This window comes from Cheilinus undulatus, linkage group 6 (genome assembly GCF_018320785.1).
Source record: "Cheilinus undulatus linkage group 6, ASM1832078v1, whole genome shotgun sequence".
NCBI lineage: Eukaryota > Metazoa > Chordata > Actinopteri > Labriformes > Labridae > Cheilinus > Cheilinus undulatus.
In genome coordinates this window covers 19,149,481-19,164,133 of record NC_054870.1, presented here as the reverse complement: position 1 = coordinate 19,164,133, position 14,653 = coordinate 19,149,481, and the positions used below count along the sequence as shown (strand labels likewise).

Below are 14,653 nucleotides of genomic sequence, written 5' to 3'. Positions count from 1 at the left end.
AAATGTTCATAATTCATTTTTCCCATAATGCTTTCATAATACCTCTTTAAAAAATCCCCTTTTTCAGTGTCACTGAAACCTTCTGTGTTACCCAGATTATGATCAATCACATGCTCATGAATATTTCCCATCATCATCATCAATGCTACCTCCACTTACAGCTGACTCCTACTTTTTCTTTGTGAGACGCACAAACAGGGAGTTTGGTTTCTAGAGGACAGACCTTTGTACTGTGTGGTCCAGGTCAGAGGGGGAAACATGAAGAGACTCTATTCACATACATTTATGTTTGCATATGAAGAGAAATCTTTTCATGCCTTAGTATCATAAAGCTTTTGAACAGATTTCCCTTCCCTCAGCAGAATCTGATGAATGAGTGATGAACCTTTGAATTGGAGGTGTTTTATCATTGTACCTCCAGGGTGAGTCTATTTAAGCTTGCTTATTTCGCAGTAATAATACACAAATATCCCCTAGTGTGATAAAATGACTGACTTGTTTGATCAGAGTAACTATTCAGTGGTATTTAGAATGAAATGATATGGGGCACCAATAGCCTACAGGGTATGTCAATGTGACCCAAACAAAGATGTAGCTTTCCTCAAAGCAGGCAGCCTGGGTTCAAATCTGGCCTGTGGATCCTTTCCCTGTGTGAGTGGTTCCCAGCTTTTCCTTGGAGCACCCCCTACTTGTATCATAAAAAAGGCGAGCCTCTCCAGTGGAGAGAAAATGGAATGAATCCAGTTGTGAGTGTGTTTGATTTTTCTACAATATACAATAGATATATTTTTCTTTTTGAACTTTTTAACTCTAAATCCACTCATCTTACACCACTTCTGTTAAGATGGACTGCCGTTTGTCTTATCATCAAACCACAGAAAAGTATCAGTCAGGGTATTGATAAGGACTCAGATTGATATGGACCTTTGGATTGAAATTATAGCTAGTATATCTGTTTTTCTTTGGTAATTTTAGTACTATTAAACATCAAAATACTGAATAATCTGTTGTTTTAAGCAAAAAGTATGAAATTTTGACATCCTTATTAGTAAAGTACCTTTATTAATGCACATTTGTTGAGGTTTTAATGTTACCTTTTAATGATAATACAAAGTAAAAGTGAATAGTCTTGCTGATAATTTGTAGTGTAATTTTAATATCAAACTTTATTTAATTTTTTGAAATGATGACCCTGTACTTTTTAATATTTTCAACAGATCACAACAATGCCTTAATAACACTGACAATGGTGATATTTTAAGTCATGATTATCCTTATGTGAAATCTTAATTCTGGTATTTCTCTAGTACTGTAATCAAGTAACAATATCTGCAGGTGGGTGATTAGCTGCGATGGAGCATAAAAAAGCATCAGGTTTCCTCAGATCTTGACTACATTTCTTTATCTAAAGAAGAGCAAAGAACCACGGTGAAAACTTATTGTCAGAAAAGATGGTTTTGCTCTTTTCCCAAATGGCTTCTGGCTCCACTGGATAAAACGATAGCTGCTGCCTGTCAAGCTCATGTACTCCTGGGAGCACATACCCACTACACTGTATGTCCTGTCACTCTGACTGGCACATCATGAATGTGACAGACAACAGATTTGTCAAAGGTTCTGCCCTTCCAAAACACAGACTATGGACTGTTTCCCAGATGGATGTAAAATGTCCCATGCAACGGACATACAGGGGCATCTCAATAAATTTGAATATAATCAAAAAGTTGATTTATTTCAGTAATTCAATTCAAAAAGTGAAATTATATTATATAGATTAAATTACACACAGACTGATTTATTTCAAGTGTTAATTTCTTTTAATATTTATGACTATGACTTTCAGCTAATGAAAACCCAAAATTCTGTATCTCAGAAAATTAGAATATCCCAGTTTAAACCAATGAAAAAAAGGATTTTTAACACAGAAATGTTGAACTACTGAAAAATATGAACTCAATACTCAGGCTCCATTTGCATGAATTACTGGATCAATGCAGTGTGGCATGGACGCAAAGTCTTGTTGGAAAATTAAATCAATATCTCAATAAAGCTGGTCAGCGCAAAGAAGCATGGAGTGCTTTAAAAATTCCTGGTGACAGCTGTGCTGGCTTTGGACCTGATAAAACACATGGACTAACTCCAGCAGACGACATGACTTCCCAAACCACTACTGACTGTGTAAACTTTACACTGTACCTCAAGAAACTTGGATTCTGTGCCTCTCCTCTCTTTCACCAGACTCTGGGATCTTGATTTCCAAATGAAATGCAAATTAACTTTCATCTGAAATTAAGACTTTGGACCACTGAGCAACAGTCCAGTTCTTTTTGTCCTTAGCCCAGGTAAGAGTGTTCAAGAATGGCTTGACAAAACGAATGCAAAAGTTGTAGTCCATGTCCTGGATACATCTGAGCTCCTTGTGCAGGGTGTCGATGATCGTCTTCTGGACATCTGTCAAGTCAGCAGTCTTGATTGTGTATGCTATTGATCCAGACTGAGAGACCATTTAAAGGCTCAAGTAACCTTTGCAGGCGTTTTGCATTTGTTTTAACAGAAATGGTGTGATGTCATTATCACAAATCTTTCTGTCAGTCCTACAAAAACTCTGGCTTCAAATGTGCCCATCCTAGGGGTATTTTTGGCTATATCTCTGATCTTGGTAGGTCAGTGTATTGTTGGTCTTTATATACGGGCTATGTCGTATTAGGTAAGAATGTTAATGAAAACAGTGTTTACTTATGTTTGACAATACCATACTTCTTGTTTGATAGTTTTATTTATTGTACTCTGGTTTATGTCAGTGTGAGCTCTGAGCCATAAATAAAAGCCAGGCGTCTAAGAGAAAGCAGCTTATTGGAGTACGCCATGACTCACAGCTGCAGCTGACTGGAGATCAAAAAGGATTCAAAGGCTGTTTAAATTATAATTAAAGAGCTATTTGTATATATGTGTGTGTGTGTGTGTGTTTTGTGTATGTGTTCATATGTTGACCAGTCAGATGCCAGGGATAGCTCTGCCAGAGGGAAGATGATTACATATCGCTAAGAATGCTGGGTAGTATGCACGACTGCCACACAAGGCTCTCCAGGTACATACAAACTCAAGGGCATGTTTGAAAGCACACATTCACACACACTTGAGACAGCAGGTAAGCTGAATTGGGCTTCATCTCCAGGCTGAGGAGTGAACAGAGAAACTCTGCAGGCTGCATCCCTCTTCTGCTGTGAGAGCTCTGCAACAACAGCTGGCTCTGTCTGATCCATCACACACACAGACCCAAACACTACCCTGCTGTCCTGTCAGTCCGTCTCTCTGGTTGAAGCTGTTGGGTTGCCAGTTCCTTACAGGGACAGCACACAACATCTCTATAGATCTGCTCTGAACACAATGTACAAACAACTACTGCTGCTGCTCCGTGCTCAGAGAAAGTACACAAAGAAACATCACAGACAGGGACAACAAAGTCAGAGATTAAGAGCCAACTCTTGCCTGTAGTTTGGTTTAGACAACAAAACATGGACTTCTAGGGCCTAAACATGATGATAGAAAACTTAACTATACTTTATCACTATGAAACACATGAGAGGATATTTTATTGGCTCAAAAGAAATGAAATATATTGTCAGTCAAAATATTATCTGACATTTATGATTACTATTGTCAGCAGTATTTCTGAATTATCTAAATAAAAAAAGACATCTGTTTCACTGCATGTTCCTGTATATATGCTTGATGCTGCAAGTGATATGTTATTTCTAGTAGAGAAATAAGGTATCAGTTTAATGAAGGAATGCACCCTCTAAAGGTAATTACACTTGTTATCGTCAATCCGTAAGTTTCCACAAGGGATTTTCCTGGGCAAACAATTACACATCCAATTAAACGCAAAATCAAGCATATGACATTAGTTCAGGTAGGCCCCAGAGTCAAGCACTGCAATTATTGAGATCTGCTGATCTCCTGCAAACCTTCATCAGCAGATGGTCAGCTGACTCGCTCTAAGCATGCTTTTGGCTAATTGCAATCATGCTGCCTCATTTAATCTGCTCTAGCCTGGCTAAGCTTTGCTGCTCCCTCCAAAAGGAAGCTGCTTTTGCAACCGTCCTCCACCCCAGCTACTCCTTTATTCTGTTTCTGACTTAAATCAAAGGCATTCATGCTGCTCCTGCAGCCTGGAATCTGCAGGAGCAGCATGTCTTTTGGAGCTGTCTTTTTAATAAAATCTTTTAAAGGTAGATCTGGTTGTAGATGTTATGACTTTCTGCTCTGCGACCCAGGATTAGTTTTCTCTGTGATTTTAATTGCTCTGTTTTTATGTATGTGTCTTTGTAACTTGTGCTGCTGCTTGTCTTGGCCAGGACACTCTTAGATTCCTGGTGTGCAGACAGTCTGATGGTGAGATGGTGCCCCATGTGCGCAGGCTCCCCTACACTCTCATCCCTGTCAGACTCTATCCACTGTCGTCATCTTAATAATAAAGGCATAAAAAGCTCAACAATATATCTTTTGAAAAAAGAAATTACTTCTTCTGAGTTATAAATTTAAAGTTGAGGTTTCACATCACCTCAAGTTTTTCGAATCATTTTCAAAACTTGTTCTAAACTAACACAACTCCTCACAACAACATAAACTCATGCCTCAAGATTCATATCAAGTATCTACTTCTCTTTAAATGCAAACCAAAGAGCTGAAGAACACAAGAAGTCTTGTGTATCCTCACGAGAAAGCAGCCCTGAACTGAGCCGAACTTGCAAGAGATGATGAAACCTCTTGGCTGAGTGACAAAACATCCTCGAGCCCCAGCAGCAACCTTTGACTTGTGTGGTGTTTGTATGTATCATCGATCACTGAGGGTCTGCAGAGAGAGCATGTGAGGTAGCCCAGAGAGTGAGAGACAGAGAGGGGGACGAGCTTTCAGAGTGAGATGCTGTGCTACTGATGTGAATCATGCAAAATTTATGGAAGCAATAAAACTGTTGAGAGTGAGGTGCCGATGGCTGAGGAGCATTATATGTTGCAGCAGTGGGCAAAAAAAAAAAAGATAACAAGCACGAGAAGGAATAATACAAGCTGCCTGGAAGACAACACAGAGGGAACAGAACGCACAGTGATCCGTCTGCTGCTGGAGATGCTGCACAGTACCTGAGAGCTGACCAGGAGATGGGACAAAAGATTGCCAGACAGCACTTCAATAATCCAAGAAATTAATCCTAAATACCCACAGAAAGAAGGGGTTTATCATCTACACAGGGTTCTGTTAACGTATTAATAATTGATCAGTTTAGAACCTCAAGCTAGTTTCTGCTTTTTCTGGTCCGCCCTTTTTTATGACAAAATGCCTGTAGATGCTCAACTTTTTTAAGAACAGTGAAGTTACCAACATTTTGCAGGACAACCTTGACTATTATAACATGTGTGCTGCCAAGATGCCAAATGAATGTATCAAAAGTTATATGACCAGAAAGACAAGGTTAATGGACAAAATGGAGATTTAAACTCAAAGATCTTCATAGAACTAACACCCAACAATGAACAAGCCTTTTTACATCTTTAGTCAGATCCTACAAGCCCTGCCTATCATGAGAATAAATAACTTTCTAACAAACCTACAACAGAAACTATCACTATTATTTATCTCTATACAACCAAAGGAGCCCAAATGTCTTCTATTTATTATTTGGGCTCAAGAGAACAAGTTTTTCTTAGTTCAGGCACAGATCATGCCTCTTTCTTAACCTTTGGCTGGCCCTGATAGGTTGCTATCACCATAAAAGAAATTGGAGCATCCTCTTTGGTTGACAGGAAGTTATTGTCTTTTACTTTGGGTGTCAAAATGGAGGACAGTCAGCAAGACCAAATAAAGTAATATTATCATGGACTTAGCAATCTGCATTTTTAGTACCAAAGCTATGAATAAACACCTCACATTGCACCTGTATTAAAAATGTTCTGGAAGGGATATAAATGATAAAACCTTTCCGCAGATTGGCAAAGGGGTAAGCCTCCGATCAAAATTTGTTTTCATTGAATCATACTGCGGAGCACAGCGCTCCCTCTCCAGTCTATCAGAGCAGTTCCTCAGCCAGCGCTCCAGTCAGACAATGGCATGTCCTTGGAGCGCCACCCTGCTCCGTTCGTTCAAGATACACCACAGGTCTATTTTCAGTACTGGCTACCAAACAGTGTCAATTCCTGTTGCTCAGAAAGCTCCAAACAGGAAGTCACAAGCATCGAATATCCAGTTCTTTCAAAATACAACACAATGTAAAGACTCCTGATAGTAAATCATCACTATACTAACATTACGTCTCATCCTGCAGGGAGATCAGAGGGTCATCGAGTGGTCAGTGGGTCACAGAGCTTCAACAGCACCATTGACGAGGAAAAGTTAACTTTTGAGGATATTTAGCCAAAGAATTTTACATAAATAAACAGATAAAACAGAGCAAACATTAATCTTTTAGCTTCCTAATGTACTCACCCAATGGCAGAAGCAATGACATCATTGACTTATACCAGAAAGGATGATAAATTAACCCCAACAGGTAAAATCATCTGCTGTTGACATACTATTCCTGCGTGAACTTGCAGTTCTCCCGTGATCTCTGCCTGCTGAACAGGGCTGTGCTGCGGCGCAGAGCTCTAGTCACACTTCCAGTCTGCGAGGTCGCTTGCCTTTATAAAAACATTTTTTCTATCTGTAAATTTGTCATTCATAGATGATTTTTTGTTTGGAAAGTTGAGGAAGTCTGTTTGAATAGTGTGCTGTTTAGAGTTGGTTGTAATGTGGAACAAAGTAATGTCTTACTGAAATCACATTACATTTGTCTGTAACTCAGTGATGCAATACATTGCTACTTCTGCCTCAGTAATCACGTAACTGCACAAGCTGAGATAAATAGGCTTGTGGCAGCATATATGGTGGAGGAAATGTTACGTGGCATTGGTCTCGACATGTTTTTCTGTGAGGTGCTGTTTTGGTCTGATTTTCACAACATTGCTGTCACCTTTTTTGTATTAGAGAGCAGAGAGGAGAGATCTTGTCTCCATCCTACTTAATAGAATAAGGATTATAGCTAATTGTAATGGATCCTGAGACATGTGACTTTCTGGAGCACCAGACAGATTGTCATACACATTATTTTATGCATGCACAAACACTCCTCAAAACAATTCCTCCAGCCAGCTGCTTGCAGCGAGGAGGAATGAACATCTCCAACCACACATCCCTGAGCCAAAGACAGCATCTTTAAAGCTGTTTTCACTGAGGATGAAATGAAAGGAAAATAAATCAAGTGATAGATTAATGATTTACTAAATTTAAAATCAAAATGAGATGATTTAATCCATGCTTGCCTTATCTCATTAGCTCAAAGCTTTATCTCTGGTGTCCATGTGTTGATTTATAAGGTATATTTTAAAGGTGTGACAGAGCCTCTGCATGCAGACTCTTAAACACCTCCACAAAGAAACATAAATCCACCTCTACTCTCTCCTGGTCCTCCAGCACTGCTGCTAATGTGCCATTAAGCAAACCACAAACCACACAAGCCCTCAGTGACACAACTGTGGCTGTTGTGCTTCTAGGAGAGGATGTTTCTATCTGCAGGGAAACTCAGAACACAAATATTTCTTTAGTAAATATGATTACATTTATAAAGAACACGTAAACAGAACAAAGAGTCCCAGGAAGTCCATAAAAGTCTTCTACTCCAACATGATGTCAGATACATTCAAAGGCTGGAGGGTGTGTTTGATTTCGTACAAGGTGAACAGTACAGTCAGAGAAAAGGAACATTAATGCCCTGCACACACACCTAAACACACACTTCATCCAGATTTGACAAGGTTAGTTAATCATCAGTCACAGGGACAGGACAGACAGACTCCTCTCTCCTCTGTCTGTCCTCCATCCCTCCCTCTCTTTTCATCCCGCCATCCCGTCGTCTTTCCCTCCAAGGGCGACTTTCTTTATCCATCCAAATTAACCTTGTATATCTCACCACATGCTTTTATCTCCTTTTCCCTCCGTCTGCTTGTCTTTGTCTCCTCCTCTCTCACTCTGTCTCCCCCATTCGGCCTCTCTCACCCCTCCACCCCCTTTATAACCCTATGAACCGAGGCCTTCCCCCTCCCTCCCTGTCTCTCCATCATTCAGGCCTCTAATCGGCCACACATCATTGCCTCCCTGCAGTTTAGCTCAAGGTAAATCTGGTGCTCCTTCTAACAAAGAGAGATAGAGAAGGGAGGAGAGAGAAAGAAGGATGAATGGGTAGATAGACGTGTGAACAGGAGGAAAGGTTTAGGAAGGATACAGGTAGTTAGTGTGAGCTTTATAAGGGAATCACAGAGAGAAAAGGAAAGAAGATGGGAGAAGAGTCGACCAGCAGAGGAGAGTTAAGGAAAATAAAAAAAACAAATGAGAGCAAGAAAAAGGGAAAAAATGAAAGAGAGGGAATGAAAAGGGAAAGAAAATAGAGGGAGAAAGAGAGAAGAAGCAAAGTAGACCACAGAAGAAAAACTGAGTTGTGTCGAAGAGGAGAGGGGACAGTATGTACAGAAGCCTGAGGGGGCCATACAGCCATACTAGGGCCTGACTGATTCAATCGGCTGAGTATAGTGTATTAAAGATAACCGCTAATGTTTGCTGATAGACTCTGATGTTAACACTTGTATTTTCACTAATAAAGCACAGACTTGATTTTACTTCAACATGATGTCCTTGTTCTATTTTTTATCCAGTAGACGGCGCTCCTTTCATTTCACACGCTCCATATTTGCCTCCTTATATCACAGTGAACTACAGCCCAGAGCAGCTTGGCTGAGCATCGAATTTGTTGAAGAGAACAATTTGCTTCAATGGTGAAAAAACAATAACTCCGTAAGTTCCCTGTGTCAATTCAACCTGTTTGAGTCATGACATGCCTCGTTTGGTCGGTCATGATTTTTCTGTCAGGGAGCTTAAGTTCGGATAACCTAGCTTAACATTAGCTAGCTATAAACTTTAGCTGAGTCAGTAACGACACAATGAACGTAATGATGCAGTAATATTACACTGAGTATAAGACAAGCGCAAAGGGGAAGACAAGGAGTTATCACAGGAAAGTAAGAAAAAAGACAAGTCATGTTAATAAGGAGTAAGGTGTCCTTGAAAGTCAATGACAAAAACAGTTAACTAAAAGAAGAAAAAATTAAATAAAATAAACATAAACTTAAAAAGTACTTCAGTAACACAAAAATTCATGAGATGCAGAAATGTTTCACAAACGTGTCCTTTCATTGAACATTCATGTGTTTAGTGAAATGTATTTTGTGGTTGACCTTTAAGGGCCTCCGTAGAATAGACTATAAAATAAATGTAGCTGTGCAGTATAAAAGGGAGGCAAGTTAGCTGTGCCATGTATTGAACAAGCTGATTTAAAAAAAAAAAAAACTGAGAAATTCTGTTAATAATGGAATCCAAAAGAGCAAAAAAAATCCTCAGAGATAGTACAAAATGAAAAGAGAAAATATTGCCCAAAAAAAAGCAAAAGTGAGAGAGTATCAGAGTCTGTCCCCTTGTATTGGGGGCGAACGAGGAGCAAGCATCTATCAGCGCCGCGTTCGCTGTGAGGAGCCGCCAGGGACGGAGACACCAGTCAGCTCAGGAAATAAGAAAATGATTAAGAGCGATTTAATGTCACGCCGCTGCCAAGCCAAAACGCACATCTGTCACAGACTGATGTTTACTGCACCTCCTCCCTCCTTCACTCACTCACAGTCCAGCAGTCATTCATTCATTCATTACTCTCTGCCATCTCTGAGCTTTTTGCCCATCCAGACCTGCATATAGGACCTCTCCAAACCCAACCCCCCCGAGACGCCTCTTTTCCTGTATCTTCTGCTCTCTATCATCTAACTCACACACATTATCTGCTGTTAACAAATTCAGCTGTGGGAATCGCCTTGATCATTTCCATATGAAGCAAACAAAACATGGGAAACTGCTGACAGATGGATTCCAAAGAGGAAAATATGGTGCACATAAAGCCTGTGTGCGTACATTTTTTTTTAACCTCTTTGCCGTTCCATAGAAAACAACAAGAGATGGAGGCAGAAACTCGTCAAAGCTGCTGGTTCTGTTTACTTCTGTGTGCAGACCACAATCCTGTCAAATCTACATGTGTACTTTGCCTTTTCACTGCTTGAGAGAAGTCCACAATTACAGCTTTTAAACACTGCCCCCTTCAGTTTGTTTGGGCGTATTACATGGTTTTAAGCTGCTCTCTGCAACTTCTAGTTGTTATTTTTACTGAATTCACTTTTCTATTAAGTTCATTTATAGCAAATATGGATTAACTGATTTTTTTTAGAAAAAAATTGTTACTATTTAGCATCTCTGTATGAAGGGAAGTCATCTGTGTGAGTCACAGGTCCACTTAATCTCACATAATGAGAGACTGTTTGGTATTCACATCAGGCCATTAAACAAAGCAGCACTCAGTCAGTGGCATAATTTTTCAATAATGTGAAAAACATATTTACATCTGAAATAGACCGGAAGTAAATATAGGCTGTATGTATGAATAAGCTGTGGAGTTTCTGGCAGGACCAACAGACCAGCTGAAGTCTTTGTTCATCCTCATTCATCAGACTTTAAAATGCATTTTCAGGACGAAAGTTGGTTTTCATACTTAAGCATGGACCTCCAGAGACCAGTTTTGTTTGGAATGCATTTTTACAATTATTTGGGATCAGAACGACCTGTATAAAAGCTCAGCCGTGTCTTTGAACAGGAATTAGATTTTTACCAAAAATGATGTTCACAACTTTCCTGTAGGTCCTTTTTTTTGCAGAAAACACAGCATTGTAGAGGATTTAAAGCATTTGTTTTGAGAGTGTGTTGACCATTGTTGGGGTCATAAGTCAGTGAGAAATGGTGTAAGTCACTTAGAAAAGTGTACGCATTTGCCTTGATATTTTGATAATAGACCACATGCACTTTTAAGTTAAAGCATGAACAAAATTTTCTCTGAAAGTTTTGAATTTCTTTGAAAATCCACACAAATTTTCACAAATTATACCAAAACCTCAAAGCAAATTACCCCTGAAATTTCTTATCAAATTCCCCAAAATATACAAAAAAAATTCCACAAAAATCCATAAAAATTTCCAGAAATTTCTCTTAAAATAGAAGTTCTCTCAAATTCCCATGGAAATTCTTGAAAATTTCAAAGTACCGCCCCAATCAAATTCCACCAAAAACCCAATGCATAATTGCAAGCTTAAATGCTAGCATTTGCTAGCATTCAAGCTAGCAGCAATAAATGATAGAAACTCAACTAAAAATAGAATAATTTTCAATATCAGATCTAACAGTGTGGATTTAATCTTTCAAGTCCCTGAAAAGTCCCCTGCTCCAAGTTTGCAAGAAAAGCTTCTGTAAGGGCAATGAAGGCATGGATAGCATCATTGGAAAGGCACAATGGCTAGCTTCAACGGGGAAAAGGTAGAGGCAATGGTTTATGGTAAGAAAGTTATTTAACTTTTACCAACCTGTGTCACTTCTTGTCCTATACCACAACAATAGTCAGAATGGTTTTTAAAAAACACTTGCAGGGATTAAAAATGTCAAGCTGCCTCCAAACTTTGCTGCTGCAGTCAGTCCTTTTATTCTCCTTTGTTTTGGTTCTTCGTTGCTGCTCTAAAAATGGTAGCTTGTATGTGCAGTGTTCTCGAGCAGCGAAGAAGAATTGATTCCCAGTTTGTAACGCTAACATATAGCATGGCTAAGTGAAGCAAAATATCAAGTTAAACAAAATGGTATTGGATCAACGCATGAACACTCGGCGATACCAATACACACATTTTCAGTAGTATCAGATTTGTTTCGAATACTGGTATTGGAATCAGAACAAGTCTTTAAAAAAGACTACATATGTTCAATTATTTCAGGCTCTTATATATTTTGTTTGTCATTTTAAAACTATGCTTTTGCCAGAACTTATTTGGCAGCCCTACGATAAAGTTAAATAAATTACATCAGTCAGCTACAACTATAGCTCTGTCTGGAGCACATCCAAATTTTATCATGCTGTAGCAAATTCCAGCAAAATTTAACTGATGAAAGCATTTGAGTTTTGCAAATATAGATGTTAAACAAAAATGTAACATCTTAAGGACTCTATTGACAATACATTTTTGCTGGAAATCAGTATTTATTGCAATGAAATAGCTTTTGCTGATACTGAAACCCAAAAATAATACTCGTGATAATAATCACAGGGAACAGAGAATGGCTTACCATGTGACTCTTGAACTTACCATTGCACTTTCCTCCATTGATGGGGTCGCCATAGTAACCAGGCATGCAGTTCTGGCAGTGTGTTCCTGCAGTCAGATTCCCACAGTGCTCACACACGCTGCTGTTCACACACCTGCTGTGACCGTTACACTGACATGCTGGGAGGAAATTAACACCCACACACAAAAATAAAAGTTACACTCAAGTTTATACTGGAACTGCTGTAATAAACCTCATCATTATAAAAGGGTAAACACTCGAGCATTTGGTTTGTTTACTCACCAGGACACTGGATGAAGGCCCAGTTATAGCCTCTATCAGATGAACAGAGACTCTGGTCCAGCACCATGTCCTTTTCCCTAAGTCTGTCTCGATCTCGTGGTCCAGTTCTGACACCAGCAGGCTTCATAGGGCCTCGGTAAGATCCCTCCATGCAAACGCCCCTGCCGGTGTTACTGGGGTCGCCACACCATCCGCACTCGGCCCTCTCCAAACAGTCAGCACAAGTCCTCAGACCGGAGCAGTTCTGAGCTGGAGAAAAGACATGAGACAGGAAGTAATGAACAGTTGAAAAATAGTTTATTTTCAAAAGTGGTTCACCAATCTCACACCCATTCACGAGTTTAAAATGTGTTGTAAACCTAGGATGAAACGGCAAATACAGGATTCTATGGAGATATGGAGATGCACTAATGTACAGTGCAGCACCTTGCTCAAAAACACCTCAGCAGTACTTAGAAAGTAAACTACCACCTCCTTAGTATCCATCTTAAACCAGACACACCACTTCTGAACCCAAGTCCTCACAGGACAAAGCTACTGCCACCCTCAAATTAATCAGAAAAGCAAAAACACACTCAAAGCGAATGTTCTGCCAGCATCAGAACTACACAGTCAATCACATCTTTTAAATCTGCATCAGGAATAAGTATTATAAAAGCACAATTCACTGGCACACCTTTCTGATCTGTCCTGTTAACTTTTAAAAACTCCTTAGCCCAATCAACTTCATACAGTCTAAAAATATAACAAATGGGATAAGATCACTGCTGCATAGCATCACTGTACACTTGGGTTATCCACATCAACATGAGAGAAGGATTTCTGCTGTGCGTACAGGTCAAATAACACAAACATTGATTTGTTTTGGAGAATCTCATAAAAGCTCACGCCAGAAACTTTATGATGAAAGAGATAACTGGCATTTATTCTTTTGAACCAGTGTTAAATAAGATTAGATGGTGCCATACCGCTACTATGAGCTTCCTCTGTTTTGGACTCTGGGTCTGTACTCTGTTCAACAATAAAGAATTTTTTATGGCTGTAATTTTGTTGGTGAAATAAGAGTCTGAAAGATCATCATCTAAATTACCAACTGAAAGAATTCACTGATGCAGCACACACTGGCCCACACAAAGGTTTGGGCTCTTATAAAAGAGGATATCATAACTAGATTTAAACAAAATCCTCAAATGTATCAGACTACAAAATCATAAAAATGAAGAGGCTACGGTTTGTAAAAATGCGATGGTTTCTCTAACTCTTTCTGGGTCTAGGAACTATATTGTATATGGTCAAGGTCGATCTCATTTGTGGCCTCTCCTAACTCTCTGTAATACAATAGAACTAGAATCATGTTCCTCAGCCAATCAGTGGAGATCATTCAATGCCATAGAAAGTGACATCACAACATCCAACCAATGAGCAATGACCAGTGCGTCTTAAGCTCCCTGTTTCCTCCAAAACTTGGAAAATGAAGTTTCCTTTTGGTCCCCATAACATCATAACTACAAGCTGATGAAACTTAAACATTATAGAGGTGAATAGAAGTGCTAAATGTCATGATAGAAATTGTTTTAATAGGATTTCTCATTTGTCACTTAAATTTTACTGTGAAAAATGGAGGAACCATATTTGGACAATTGCCTGTTTAGGTTTAAAATGATGTCTATGTTATGGCCAACTCATCTAGCAACAATTTTAAGGGTATTTCTTGAAAAAAAACTCATTACAGAATAATACTCTATAGTGGAGTTGGGCATTGCCAAGGGTTCGTAAAAATTCAAGAGAATTTTTTACTAATTTATAGAAATTTTCAAGATAAAATTATTGAAATTATTGGGGATTTAGGTCATTTTTATAACCTTGTAACAGTTTTTGTCATACTAATGTGGTTTATGGCAGTTTTTATTTGTGCTGTGAATCGTATTACTGTTGAAATTGTATTTTTTTTTTTTTAAAGGTTTTCTGATGGATTTAGGAAATGTGGTAAAAATAGTAAAACATATGTAATTTAGTCAGTTTTACAACAGTATAATAATGTTATTATACTCAAATGTCATAAACAAGTTTAGCTTTCCTGGTGGAATT

General features: G+C 38.9%; 1 protein-coding gene across 6 annotated transcripts in view; it reads right to left on the bottom strand.

Moving 5' to 3' along the window:
* Nucleotides 1-14,653, bottom strand: part of atrnl1a (attractin-like 1a) — a 450,037-nt gene that overhangs the window by 285,194 nt on the left and 150,190 nt on the right. For all 6 annotated transcript variants that reach the window (XM_041790223.1, XM_041790225.1, XM_041790224.1 and 3 more), the window contains 2 exons: nucleotides 12,566-12,814; nucleotides 12,304-12,441 (listed from right to left, as the gene is read on the bottom strand). In XM_041790223.1, coding sequence (XP_041646157.1) covers nucleotides 12,304-12,441; nucleotides 12,566-12,814 — 387 coding nt within the window. The remainder of the gene's footprint in view (nucleotides 1-12,303; nucleotides 12,442-12,565; nucleotides 12,815-14,653) is intronic.